Below are 14,911 nucleotides of genomic sequence, written 5' to 3'. Positions count from 1 at the left end.
GCCGGGCGCTCCGTGCGCGGCGTCCGCGCCGGGCTCGGGGAGAGCGGCCCGCGGGCTGTGCCGGCTGCAGAGGTGCCGCCCCGCTGCTGCCTGTGCGGGGGCTGCTGCTGCTTCTCCGCAGCTCGGGGCCCAGCGGGGTGGGCAGACCCGAGGGAGGTGCTGGGGGCAGCGGCAAAAGGGCTCCGTTCCCAGCACAGCCCCCCCCACAAGCTGGGAGCTCTGCTCTGGCCCCCCGGGGTGCGGGTAAGTGCCTGCCTGTAGGTGCCCTACAGCTTCTCACTGCCATGCACATGAGCAGGCGCAAAGGCTACCGGGTCTGTGGCCCAGATGCTCGAAGTCAAGCCAGATACTGTTCACCTGTATCTAAAGTGGATTCAGTTTTGGGGACCCCAACCCCATAGCACGGGTTTGAGAGTCCTGAGCTGCTTGTTGAGAGTCCACAGGGCTGTCTTTCACTCCTGCTTTTATCCATCTCCGTCCGGGTCCCCATGGCCTGGTTTAGTTCTGGGGAGTGTGAATGACCACCAGGAACATTCCTACCCAGCTTCAAAAACAGCTGCTGGATGTGCCTTACCCTATAACACCAAGCTCTATTTCTGAATGTTTCTGGGCACTTTGAGTCAAATTGCCATGTTCTGCATGTGAAAAACCACGAGTTCCTGAGCAAAGTTCAAATTGTCTGGAGCGATATTATGTCCCAGTACCTTTGTGCTTTTCTTCCCTGTAGGACTTCAGTTGTTTTTAATTATATATTGATCTGTCTTGAATGATGATTTCCGAAACAATAATTCACGGTATGAGTGATAGAAACTGCTTGTGTTTCCTGATTTGAAAAAAAGCTACTTGGACATCATTGAGGTGATACAACTATTTTCTAGGATCCCATATGTGATATTAGTTAAAAGAGACCCACTTAAGAAATTATGCTTGTGTAGCCCAGGTCTACTTGAGTGTTTACTTTCCTCTCCAATAGTAGGGAAGTGTCAGCAAAGCGCAGTTGCTGGAGATGGAAATTGGCCACTGCTTGCAGGTTCCACCTCTGCCCCTATAGAGTCATGCCAGGACAATGGTAACTTAACTGTATACAAATTTATTAATACACACAAGTTAGTAACCGATAAATATAGATATAAACATATCTATGTGTGTGTGTAATATGCAGGTATATAATATCATGAACAAATGGTGCCTCCTGCGACTGGGACACCATGGCGGCCAGTGGTGAGCACAAGTTTTGATGAGCTGTCGTGGGCTGGGTCACCACCTCCTGTCCCCTCTGCCACAACAACTCACCAAAACTCCCTATAGGTCTGCAGGCGGGTGAGGAGCAGCGTTCAGGAGTGGGAGAGGTGAGTGAAGCTGAGATTACTGGTCTGGGATGTGGGGTGGTGATAGCTCTGGCCCCAGACCAGCTCCGTACATGGCCTTGCCCTTTGGAGGTGAGGGGGTGGGTGTATGGGTATGTGTGGAGGTGGGGGGAGGGCGCTGTCTGGGCACTAGGTCCTGGGAGTCTGCCGTGGTTGAAGGGAGAGGAGGTGGCAGGGGGTGCTTGCAGCAGAGCTTGGCCAGGTACTGCAGGCTGTGTTATCTCTGTGGTGCTCCGCATGGGGTTGAGCCCTGCTCGCTTGTGCTGGGGCAGATTGCGCCTGTAGCATGCCGTGACCGGGTGCTGTTCTGCTCCCCCTGCCTATCGTGGTGGCTCCTGCTCCTGATCTTGCCCCTGCCATGCCATGCGGGCATGTGGGCGGGTAGTTTTAGCTGGCCAGCTTCTGCCCCAGTGTGCAGGGCTGTGGCTCCAGCTCCTGGGAAGATGGCTGGGAGCTGAAGCCGGAGCCCTGCACACTGGGACAGGAGCCGCCCAGCTGAAGCTGCCTGTGCACCTGCCCAGAACGGAGCTTCTAGTGGGCTGTTCCCAGTGTGGCTGCAGCTGGCCAGGTGCTACTCTGTGTCCCTTGCCTCCAGCAGCAGTCCCTCCTTCTACTTCTGCCCCTGCTGCACTGCTCTCGGCAGGTGGGTGGGTGGGCAGCTTCAGCTGGGCGGCTCCTACCCCAGTGTGCAGGGCTCTTGCTTCAGCTCCTAGGAAGGTGCCCAGGAGCTGAAGCTGGGTTCCCATACATTGGGGCAGGAACTGCCTGGCTGAAGCCGCTTCCCTGGAGTGGCATGTTGCAGTGCAGCAAGGGCAAGATCAAGAGTGGGAGCTGCTGCAGGAGGCAGGGGGAGGAGAGCAGCACCTGGCTGCAGCTGCACCAGGAACAGCTTGTGGGAAGCTGCGCGCACTGCCTGGGGCTGGTTTGTGGGCACTGGAGGGAGCCTGGTGCCAGCTGCTCTGGTGTGAGTTGGTGGGGCTTGGCTCCATGTCTAGCACTACGGGGGCAGCTGCGGGCTGGGTCTAGTCACTTGGCAGGCTGGATTCAGCCCACAGGCTGCATCTTGCCCACCCCTGTGGTAGGGAGTTGGGCAAGCCTGCACATTGTGGCCCCTGTGGTATTGATGAGATATGTGGCCTTCTGCCCCTTTGAAGTTGTGAATCCCTGTTTTAAACTATTGCTAAAATTTCAAGTTGCCCTTAGAATTAATGTTTTGCCAAAAGGCCTAGGTGCCAGAGTATACTAACTATAGGCAATCCCCACTTAGTGCTCTTAATTGGTTCTGGAGAAAACGAGTGTTAATCGAAACCATGTTAAGCAAAACGCATATCCCCATAGGAATTAATGTAAATAAATATATTTGGTTACCAGGGTGCCGTTGCTGCCCGCCCAGGCCTGGGCTGCAGAGGCAGTGCTGCTGGTTCCCTCCATGCTGGCTGGCAGGTGGGTGGGGTGGTCACGGCAACAGTCATGGTCTCTCCAGGCTGGCTCCACCTTCTCCATGATGGTGCACCCAGCCTGGCTCCATAGAGCCCCTGCCAGCCCGGGCTTCACGCTCCTGCCCCCCTGCCGGGGCACTGACATGAGCCCCGTGCTCATTCCTGTCCACCCACTCGTTGCCACTCGCCTCCCTGCCTGTTGCTGCCATTCCCCCGATTTCACACCTGCCGCTGCCTCTTCTCCCCACCCCTTCGTTTGCCCACTCTGTTATAACAAAACTTTCTGAGCGCTAAGTGGAATCAGGTATGTATTTAAAATGAGCGCTATAGCAAAATAGCACCAAGCATAACTGCTTTAAGTGGAGGTTGCCTATATTAACAGAGATGACACTGCTAGTATGGAGAAACATTCTAGATGCTCAGAACGAGGGTGGGAACCTGCTGTTCAGGAGTGCAGTAGCTGTTCTGCTTTGTTACATCTGCATGATCCTGTGTTGACATGAGTGAGTTAAGTTGCTCCAGCTTTGACCCTGGATAAATGCATGATAAAGTTGGAGTGGTTTTGCTGTATATGCTACAGGTGTTTATTTGTCCATGTCCAGAGTGTCTTCAGGGTTAAGGAATTTCATGAAAAACCTGATTCACATATTGGAAATGTAAAATATAAAGTGACACCCATCTAACAAAAAAAACAGAACCAAAAAAGGTCACACTGAAGCTTTGTTTTCCTATAGCCACTTTCAGGATTTTCTTTCCATTTTTTCTTTTTTTGTCCCCAAAGGCAGGCCTCAGTAGAACCTAGAACTTGAAGAATGCATCATGATTTGAGGCTCAGGGCCATAGCTTTGATCCTACTATTATGTTTTGCTTTTTATTTGTAAAATATTGTACAAGTTGGTGACAGACATTTCATTTTAATTGTTTGCACACCATTTTTTAATTTCTGTGAAAAAAATGTTCTCTTCTGTTTCAGAAAACTTTTCAAGCTTGAAGTCAGATGGCTTTGTAACTTGAAAGAAGGTGTCAGCCTGCTTCTTTCAAAATCTCATTCTGAACTGAATAATTATACTCAAATTGTCTGTTTTTTTTAAACTGCTACATGTAGCCTTTAATAGCACATTAAACCAAGGCTTGAAAAATTGAGAGAACTTTTAGATAACGCACTTAAAATCATAGACTAGTCGACCAGAATGGACCTGTAAGATCATCAAGTCCAGTCCCCTGCCATGGACAGGAGGTAGTTGGGCTCAGCCAGGCTCATCGAGGTGCTTGTCCAGCCTCCTCTTGAACACCTCCAGGGATGGTGACTGCACCACCTTCTGGGAGTGTGTTTCAAATTCTAGATATGTATACAGAAACAAAGTTTTTCCTTATGTCCAGCCTAATATTTTCCTCAACTAGCTTGTGCCCATTGGACCTTGTCCTTCCAAGGGGTACCTTCCTGAAGAATTGCTCCCTTAGTTCTTGATGCTCCCCCCTGACGTACTTGTAGGCAGCTATAAGTCACCTCTCAGTCTTCTCTTACTCAGGCTGAACAAACTGATAGGGCCTATCCTCCAGGCCCCTGATCATATGGGTGGCCCTTCTCTTTACCCTTTCACGCTTATCCACATCCTTCTTGAAGTGCGGTGCCCAGAACTGGATACAATACTACAGCTGTGGCCTCACCAACATGGAATAGAGAGAAAGGAGCACCTCCCTGGATCTATTGGCAACACATTGATTGATGCACATCAGAGCTGTGTTTGCCCTGCTGGTGTTTTCATCACGCTGATCACTTATATTCATCCTGTTTGTTTTCAGTACTTCTAGACATATGAGTTAATGCAAAAATAAGGGGTGGGGGGCTGTGTTGATTTAAATTCCCATCCCTGAAAAAATTGATTTAAAATCCAATTAAAAGTTTCTTAAAGAAAAGTTTACAGTTGAATTATTTAAAAATCGATTTAAATTCCCATCCCTGAAAAAATCGAGGCTGTGTTGATTTAAATTGCATAGCAAGCAGGGAACCTTGATTTTTAAATAATTCAATTGTAAACTTTTCTTTAAGAAACTTTTAATTGGTTAGTAACAACACATTCATAAACTATTTTAATTAAAAATTTGCTGCTACTTTTTGCTGATGAATACACTATACACACTTTTTATGTAAACACTTAGGTATCTTAATACATTTCATCTTAATAGTTACATTTCTGTAATGTTAGAAAATTATGAAAAAATTATTTTACAAGGGTGTTGGGTTTTTTTTACTCAAGATTTGTGTTAAGATCTGCATGGAAATTAAAACATACAAAAACTCCATTGATAAATTGTTTTTTATTAAAATTGCCTTAATGTTCCACATACATAAAAAGGTGAGGTTGTTAACACCACAAAATACATTAAGGTAGATTTATTAAACAAAGGAAGTATTATCCATAGCAAAGGAATTGCAGAGATTCATTTTTCTTGTCATGTACTTGTATTCTTTAGATGAGCATGAAGGCTGATTCCAAACCTTACCCTAAAGCAGGTGTGGGCAACTATTTGGGCCTGCAGGCCACATAGGCAGTTCTGGGGAGCTGTCATGGGCCAGTCAGCACCCTTGACCCCCCTCCACAACAGCCTGGAGCCCCTGCAGCTCTGCCACCAGTGCCACGGCCGACCCTGGGGGGGTGCAAATTGGGGCAACTGCCCTGGGACCCGTGCTTTGGGGGACCCCATGGAGCCGGGCAGAGCAGCCGTGGTGATTCTGCGCTGCCGCCAGCTTCATGTCCGGTCGCTCGGCACCCCTCTCCTCCACCGCCAACTCTTCCACTGGCTCCTTGCGTCTGGGGATGGGGGTGGGGCCCTGCACACTTGGGCATGGGCTGTTGACAGCTGCAGCAAGAAAGACCTGGCAGTGGCGGGGGAGGTGGTTACTTTTCCACTACTTGGCAGTAGCTTCTGCCTGGGCACTGCCACTGCTTAGCATGGGCGAGTGGCCCAGAGCAGGGTCAGAGCTATGCGCTCAGGTTCCGACTGGTTGAGAGCTGGTCCGCTCCAGCTGGGGCAAATCTGGAGCAGGGCAAGCTGGGATTGGGGCTGTGCATGTGGGTCCCCGCCAGTACCATAGGGCTGGAGCCAGGGGAGGTGGCAGCTGGAAGGAGTTGCTGCCACCTGAGCTGCCTAGAAATGCAGTCTAGCTGCAGAGCCTTCACCGGCCCTGCTGCGTTCCTGTGGGTGGCAGGACCAGGCCAGCTAGGACCAAGGGACCGTCCATGGGCCATGTTTTGCCCACCCCTGTCCTAAAGTTTCCATTTGATTCAAATTGTGGTTAGTGGGTACCTAGTCATTGCGGAGCTTCTCACTTACGCTTGTCTGGAGAAGAGATTTCAGTAGGGTTTGTTTTTTCCTTTCTGGTTTCTGAGTCCCAGAGTCTCTTGGTTGCTGCAAAGTAGCATCTTCAGTATTCTACCTAACTTCTAGATTTTTTTACCCAGATCTAGAAGTATTTTGGTACATGCCACTGCTCCTTTCTCAAGAAGCAACAATATCAAGTTTATGTCATTCTGATAATCTTTGTTGCCCAGGACCTTGAATAACTTGTGTGAAGCTGAACAGAATCTTGTTAATTTCAAGGTGATACTACTTGGGGAAAATAAGGAAGGTGTGTGTGGGCGGGGGATGGCGGTGAGGGTGGTTATTTGGTCAGAAAGCTCAAGACAACATTCCAGTGACTTATTTTTCTTAGGTAATTTATGATATAGTTTGGGAATTAATCATTGCCAGAAATTGATAAAATCCTATAGGATAGTTCTTCAAGTATGACAATGATCTGTTGGTCAAGTTGTACGAGTTCAGGAGCCAAATTGCCATCTTATGTCAGGAATCCATGTTGCTAAAGTGGAAAAGAACATTGAAAGACACAAGTCTGAAGAAGTCACTTTCCTTACAGAGGAAAAAATAGAATAAAAATAATAGAATACTATCGTTTGCATGAAATCCTCATGACTCTGCATTCAAAAAATCTTTTATAAATTCAGGGATCCTGGCTTTCTCTGTTTAAAAATTGCAGATTCTCTGATAAATAAAATCCAAAATATATAGATATCAGTTGAACACAATATTTTATTGCTTATATTTACAATTTGCCTGCCTCAATTATAATACATTTTAAATACCTATATATTTTGGCATTTCATTTTTTTCTATCATAGAAAATCAGAGCTCCCTCTGCACCCTTTGCTCACCAGGATTTGGATCCAGCCATGGAAGTCCCCTCTGGCTGCTTTGTGGTGCTGAACAGCCCTGATATGCTGGGGCACTGCCACTGCCCATGCTGTTGCCCCTCACTCCCAAGCCACAGCCCCCTGGTCCTGCCAGTTCCCCTCACTTTCCACCCACAGCTTCCCATCCCCCAGCCCTGCTGGTGCCTGTCACTCCTGACCTGCAGCCCTTGCCCCCCCTTCCCCAATCCTGCTGGAGGGGCCCCTAGCTGCCAGGGCCTGCAGCCCCCTGCCTGCCTGCTCCCTCCTCCCTGCAGCAGTGCTTGGGTCCTGGCTGCCGCCTGCAGGAGGCAGCAGCTGCTGTGACTGAAGCAGACCGTGGAGCTCGACTCCTGCCACCCCCCTCCCTCCCCCCAGGTGTGGGCTGCATGACCAGAGCAAAGTCCATGTGGGGTGGGGGGAGGATGCTGGCTGTGGACTTGGGGCTCCCCCATTCCATTGCCCTCCCCTTGGGGGCCTCCGCAACCCAGTGGGCAGGACTCGGCATGGGAGTCCTTCGGTGGGAAGGCTGGGCCATGCCACTGTCACTGGCAGCCCCGTGCTAACTAAGCTGCCATGGAAAGGTGCCACCTGCCCATCCAGCAGCAGCGGCAGTGCAGAGTTGTGCCCCTTGCTGCTACCAGGTGGGCAGGGGGTGCCTTGCCATGGAGATGCGACTGGCGAAGGGCTCCTGGTGGCAGCACCAAGTGTTCCCACCCCACTCTGCTCTGCTGCGCCTGGTCTCACCTGCTGGGTTGTGGAGGCCCCAAGGGGAAGGCAGCAGGAAGCACCTCAGGTTGCTTGTGGCCTGTGCAGGCTCAGCTGCCTCATGACGAACAGTTCTAGCTAGTTCAGGAGCTGCATGTGGCAGCAAGGAGTGGAGCCAGGCCAGGCCGTTTGTATTGCATGGGGCTCGTGCCACTGGGGGAAGCCCCACACAGTGGAGCTGGTTGCCTTTCCTGCTCCCTGCTGCCACGTGCAACTCCCGGATTCCACTGCGTGTGGCAGCAGGGAGTGGGAAGGGTCACTGGCTCCATTGCGTGGAGCTTCCCCACAGTGGTGCTCAAGTCCTCGGAGCTGCATGTGAACCCCACATGATAGAAGTGGTCCAGCCTGGCTCTGCTCCTTGCTGCCATGTGCAGCTCCTGCTCCTGGCTGGAACTGCGTGCTACCAGGCAGCTGCACCTGCGCAGGCCACAAGCATCCTGAGGGCCCTCCCCCTGCTTCTGCTACTACTGGCAGCACGGGCTGTGTGCTATGGGAAGGGCATGTGGGGGCAGGAGGGGCACTCCAGTCCACAAACCCACACCTTGCCCACATCTCCCCAACAACCCTCCCATGCATACACCTCCCACAACCCCCCAACATGCCCTGCACCCCAGCCCACACACACAGCCACATGTCCTCACAAACCCCGTACCCCCACACAATATACAAGTGTAAGACTATTTTTGAGCTATTATGCAATCACCTCTCTGCACATTACACAAACATGCACAAATCGGGACAAAAATATTTTTTGAAATAAAATACATTATAGTAGATGTTTGACTTATACTATATGATTATTTTCCCATTTTCAAGATGGCAAATCCCCAAAGGATTACCTCTTGATGCAAGGGGAGGGGCATCCAGTGGCAAAGGGCGGGGGGGGGTGGGAAAGTAAGGGGCAAGGGGAGGGATTTCTGGTTCCAAGATGGCAACCAGGGGTGGGGCACATGTCAAGGGGTGCAGCTAACATTGTGGGCCTTGACAGCTCACCACAACTCATTAAGCAGCCATCCAGCGAAATAATTGCCCACCCCTGGTGTAGACATTCCGGTAGAAGTCTTACTCAGATGTGTGTACGTATGCACATTAAATATCTTGAATCTGGTTTAATGGATGATAGCGTATATTTTTATCCTAGTTTAGTAAGCTAAACTCTAATGATCTTCTTAGTAAGCATATTGGGTTATATTAAGAGGATCATTACCTGAAAGTCAAGGGTTGTGATTATTCCATGTTGTTCAGCACTGGTGAGGTGTCACCTGATGTACGGTGCCCGAATTTGGACACTGAACTTCAAAAAAGATATGGACATATTGGAAGGGACCAATGGCGAGCAGGAGAAATGAACAGAAGTCTAGGAAATTTGACTTATGAGAAAAGCTTGGAAGAACTGGACTTAGTCTGGTGAAGAGAAGACTGAGGGTGAATTTGATAACTTGACTACTTGAAGGATGGTTATAAAGGATGGTAATCAACTATTGTCTTTGGCCACAGAGAACAGGACAAGGAGTAACCGTCTTTAATTGCAACTATGGAAATTTAGGTTGGCTATTAGGAAGGACTATGTAAGTATGAAGGTGGTTAAGCATTGGTATAGCTTACTTGGAAAGGCTGTGGAATATTTACCCTCAGTAGTTTTTAAGAGCGGGTTAGACAAACACCTCCCTGAAACAGGGATGATCTTGCCTTGAGCAGGGGGCTAGATTAGATAACCTCCCTAGTTTCCATGAATTTCCATTTGTGATCTAAGCCACACAGATTTGAGCCACTTAATTATCTACTCTTGACAGTTTTGCATACTTTTTATTATAAATGAATACACTAGTTAATTTTTAGTACTGGTGAAAGCTGTTGGGTTATAAACCATGGTTTATGAAGTCTTTTGTACATAATACAAGCAGTTGCAGCACCAACTTAAATACAGACCTATATAGACTGTCTTAGGGATAGTTAGTCTCAATGCTTCTGCAAGATACACCACCACTCTTTACCTGCAAGGCACATGGGTAAGTTGTAGAATGAATAAACATAAATAACAAAACATCCAAACTTTGGTGGAGAATACACAAAGTTGTAGTTAAACACTTAGATGCTTACATTTTAAAATGAAAAAGAATCTTTTTTTCCCTGTAGGTATGTCATGTTGTTACCATGCGAAGGATAATTTAATGTGCCGTGATGTTTGTGAGCAGGTAAGCTTGCTTGATACTGGTAAGAAGCAAGAAATTTGATTTATTTCTGAATTTGTGTATTCGAGATTTCACTAATGAGAACAATCAAGTTTGGGTCCATAGAGACATGATTTTTTTGCAGCACACACAAATGCGGGTATTATAAGGTTCCTTCATAGTATCTAATGTTTTAGTTGTTTAAATGAACAAATTTTAACAGTTAAGATGATACTCTTCTACCTGCATGGATTCTTTTCATCTGGGCTGTGGAGCACATACAGATACTCTCTTGGTATCAGGTCCCTGGATGCTGGAGGAGATGAACTTCTGTATCAGTATATAGCTACTAAAGATGGTAGAGAGAGCTTTCAAGGCCTTTCTTTGCTTTATTTGAGATTGGCACATTACATCATAATAGATAATACCACTGCTTTACATCAGTGGACAAAAGTGGTGTCTTGTCTCCCTATCTGTGTGAGGAATCTGCTTGTTTATGCCACTGGTTCATAAGCAGAGATCCTGGTTTTCCCTGATATTAAAAAAAAAAAAAAAATTCTCTGATAAAATTGCAAAATTTCTGATAACCCTGCTGGAGGGGGTGCCCCCAGGTGCCAGGGCTGGAGTGGAGCAGAACCCGGCTCCCAGATCCTTACCCCCCGCCCCCCCCAGTTGTTTGAAAAGATTAGGAAAAACACTGTTCCTAATGTGAGCACAGGCTTAAGTCATCCTCCCTTGGATTTACAAAGGGAAGAAAGAGAGAAAATCTACCTCCACATCTCAGAAACATGTGGCATTTTTGAGAGATTGTCCCAATACCTCAAGTTTCAAATAAACTTTCACATGTTATATAAGAAGGCATTGTGTGCACACAAAACTAAATCCAGAAAGTTAGGAGACAGTAAGATTAAAAAAAATACAGAGTCTAGAAGTTTAAAGAACTTGGAAGTGTATGTATTTTTATGATGTATTAAAAATATGTTTCTGATCTTTCCATAACAGATATTGTCTTCTAAGAGTGATTCCCGTTTGAAGCACTTACTGCAGCGGGCACCTGAATATTGCCCAGAATCAATGGTACACTTTAACATTTTTTCAGTAAAACTTGTTAAATCACTATTGACTTCACAAGTTCTCCAAATCTGTGAGGTCTCAAAATCATGAAACTTTGCTTAAAATTACAAAATTTCAAGATAAATTTTGAGTTAATTGTGTTTACTTTCTGGGTCTTGATATCTTAGGCCACTGACAGATGTGGAAAAACCCCAAACAAACAACAAACCTGTGCTTTACTGGAAGACAAAGCATGTTAGTTTGATGTGGTGCCCTAGCATCTGTATAGATTGGGCACTTCAGTGGGGCTTTTTGGCACTTTTTCCTAATAGCTGATTGAATTGGCTATTAGAGAAAAATGCCAAAAAGCTCTGCTGAAGTGCCAAATCTATACAGATATTGGGCAAGCTGGGTCAGGCTAGTGCAATGCTTCTTCTGGGTATGTGCTGTGCTCAACATGGGGACACAATCAGCTAAAAGTAAAGTTCAATTTTTTTCCACATCTATAAGCAGCTGAAGTGCCTGTGTACCTGGCTCAAGTGTTTAGTCTTGTTTTTCAAACTTCTGTTCCTGGGTATGAGATCTAGAAAACTTTCATTTAAAAGTTTAGATTCTTATGTAATCTCATGATTCCATAGGCAAAGTGTCTAATAAACAGTGTCAAGTTTTGCAAGGTTTGCAATAAAATCAGAATTGATGATACTGCTAAATGCTAGTTCTTGGGATTTACTAGACATAATGGAGGTTAAGATTTGTTTTCTGCTAAGAATAAGGCTGTATACTGGACAGAATTACCTTGTGGGGTGTGTATTTTGTCTCTATGGTTGATGGCAGCCTGACACACAGCTGGTCCAGGATTGAGCTAGTGAAAAGGTGAGCAATGAAGCTGCTCTGACTGAACTTTGGCCAGAGGTGAGACTCTGGAGAAATCTTTTTATTGGCTGTAATATAACAGTTTAAGTAATCTTTTTTTTTAAAGGAATCTAGTTAAATACTAGGAAATTACATAATGGATTGCTGCATCTTAACTGCTTGCTTACTTATATTCCCTGAGAAATAATCATTGGTATATAGATTAATTTGAAAGCGTTCTACCATGGAAACACAGCAACAATTTTACTTGAAGATTGTCAAATTTTAATTTTCATAATTTACTGATCAGTTTTTATTATTTTATATAGCATCAGCATTTTGCTAGGTTCTCAGACAAGTTGAAACCAGGTCCCCTTCTTAAAGAGTGTTTAGTTTAAGTGAACAATGTGTAGGTCTAGTAATTCGCCAGCTCTAGCATTTTGTGGGACACTTTTTAAGAAAGAAAACTCCCTAATGAGCTACCTCTTCTCCCACGTTCTCAACACATAATTCTTAATGTTTTGTTTCTATGGGTAATCAGTGAAGACAATGGTGGTCTACAAACCACTGTTTGAAAACTGCTGGTATAACTAAAATACAAGATCTAATAAACAGATTACAAGCTGGTAATAGCATTCATTTTCATACATATTTTTTTTTAATTTACATAGTTAGCACTTCCAAGTAGAGGACTAGGACTTATGGCTATTATGAAAGCATGTTTTCAGGAGGTACTGTAGACCTAAGAAAAGGAGTAGCATGGATATATAGGGGACAAGAAAAGGAAATTATCTACTTTTTCTCCTTTTTCTAGTGGTGAATGAAATATACTTTAAAATCAGTGATGAAAAATGTGTGTGCACTGCTTAACCATGTATTTTTATATCTGGAAATGCTGATTTGTTAATGATAAAAAGGATGTCTTGTTAAAGCTTACATGTGCTGTTGTCTCTTACTGGACCAACTGTATAGTTGGGAGAAATGGTGGGCAAGTTTTTGGGGACAAAATGCCCTTCTTCTGGTCACCTTTAGTCGGATCACCTGAAGAAGAGCACTTTGTGCCCAAAAGCTTGTCCAGTATCTTGCTCAACTATACAGTTGGTTGAATAAAAGATATCACAAAAATCCAGCTTGCCTTCTGCATGCTACCTGGACTGTCACGTTTGCAACACTCAGCATTTGAAATGATGTGGTAGAAAAGGCATTTTAGCCACAGATTGGAGTAGGCGTAGTACAGATATTATCAGAGTGGGAGGCCATGGAGAATAACTTGGAATTGTATTCAGTATAGTAATCAAAAGCAGAGTGAACTGTCTTGTGGGAAAGAAGGAAAGTGCTTTTCAGCAGTAGAATGGGACCGGTAGCATCACCTTCTTCATGACAGCATTCTCACCTTCTTCTGGCTTCTGGGCTGGTCTAGTCTGGCGTGGCAAGTTGATGGGCAGTTGGAAGAGATGCATAAAATGAAAATAAATTTGAATTCCTGTTTGAAGAGAAATACACCCCGCGTTCTTTCACTTCTTTCTATTTAATACTTTTGTCTCTGGCCCATGAGCCTCTTCGCTTCTACTTCCACTATGGAATTTTTTTTTGATTCTGTCATGTTGAACTGATATGATGCTTCAGGGGTGTCAAACTCATCTGGCCCTGTGGGTCTGGACTGGCTAGAGTGGGTGCCATGTGTAGTATAGGTCCTGGATCAGCCAGAAGCAGTAGCTGTGTACGTGTGGCTTACCCTTGTCAGACAGCATTGTATGTGGCATCCATTCTGGGATCTGCACCACACACAGTGTACCCCCCAACTAGTCCAAGGCTGTGCCTGTGCATGTAGTGTGTGTCCTGGACTTGTTGGAACTGGTGCTGTGGGCAGCATGGATCCCAGAGCAGCCAGAATGGGCACCACACGTGGTGCAAATCCTGTGCCTTGCCCACAGGGCAAGTCTGGGGTGCACTGTGGGGGGTACCCAAGGACAGCACCAGGCAATGGGACCCCACAGGGCATATCTTTGATGCTCTCATGATAAAACATGGAATAGTTAATATTCTCCCAATACTTGCTCAAAAGCGATAGATAGGGACGTACTGTAATAATTGATTTTTTGCAGAAAATGCGAAATCCAGCATTGCCCATGAAATATGCAAAGAAAAAACAAAACTTACTGAAAATAAAATGCTGGCTTCCCAGAGGGAGCCAGCAGTCCTCACAGTGATGCAACTGGGCGGTGCGGCCCACCGAGGGGGAAGAGAGGAGGTGGGGCTGCTGGAGCACAGGGGAACCCAAGTTGGCTGTTGTCCCTGTCCCTCACTGCTGGATGGCTGAGAGGGCTGCCTGTTATGGGGCCCTGCCCCTCTCCACCAATTGGCAGTGGGGGGCAGGGCTCCATGATGGGGCGCCCTTGCAGCCAGTTGGTGGTGGTGGGTGGTAGGCAGCCACAATAAACCCTTGAAAATGGCAGCTGGCCCTGTGATCTGCCCACAAAATTAGGTAGCTGCCTCCTTGAGTTGGGTAGACCCCTACTAATAGATGCAGTGACTTTGCATTAAATTGCAAATTAAGTCCTTTAAGAGGAGTTTTTATGTACTCAGTTGTTGTATCTATACTGTGATATATATTTTTTAAGATACCATATTCATAGGACTTAAACCAGGGGCAGGCAATTATTTAGGGTGGGGGACTGCTTACTGAGTTTCGGCAAGCTGTCAATGGTCGCATGGGTAGCCCTGCCCCTTGATAGGTGCCCTGCTCCCTGGTCGCCATCTTGTGACCAGAATTCCTACCCCTTGCTCCCAGAAGTACTCCTTTCAGCAAGGGGTTTTGCCATCTCAGAACCAGAAAAATACCAAATTATATTCTAAAAAGCCAACATCTACAACATTCAATAATTTGATTTCAAAAAATATTTTTGTCCTGATTTACATGTTTTTGTGTGGCGTACATAGACATGATTGCACACTAGCTCAAAATGTCTTACTCTTGTATATTGGGGGGGGAGGTGAGGGAATGGGGGCCAAACTTGGGTATAAGTTTGGCG

General features: G+C 46.3%; 1 protein-coding gene across 3 annotated transcripts in view; it reads left to right on the top strand.

Moving 5' to 3' along the window:
* Positions 1-451: 451 nt before the first annotated feature.
* The window catches only part of RECK (reversion inducing cysteine rich protein with kazal motifs), a 110,775-nt gene continuing 96,315 nt past the window's right edge, over positions 452-14,911 (top strand). Inside the window, exons 1-3 of one of the 3 annotated variants that reach the window (XM_025198300.1) lie at positions 452-858; positions 9,940-9,998; positions 10,977-11,051. In XM_025198300.1, the coding sequence (XP_025054085.1) occupies positions 9,942-9,998; positions 10,977-11,051 (132 nt within the window). In that variant the 5' untranslated portion in view covers positions 452-858; positions 9,940-9,941. Of the gene's footprint in view, positions 859-9,939; positions 9,999-10,976; positions 11,052-14,911 lie in introns of those variants that run through there. The other 2 variants (XM_025198297.1, XM_025198299.1) reach the window with 2 other exon arrangements.

Source organism: Alligator sinensis, unplaced genomic scaffold (genome assembly GCF_000455745.1).
Source record: "Alligator sinensis unplaced genomic scaffold, ASM45574v1 scaffold428_1, whole genome shotgun sequence".
NCBI classification, from domain to species: Eukaryota; Metazoa; Chordata; order Crocodylia; family Alligatoridae; genus Alligator; species Alligator sinensis.
The sequence above is the reverse complement of the archived record's forward strand: the minus strand, read 5'-3'. Positions and strand labels throughout refer to the sequence as shown.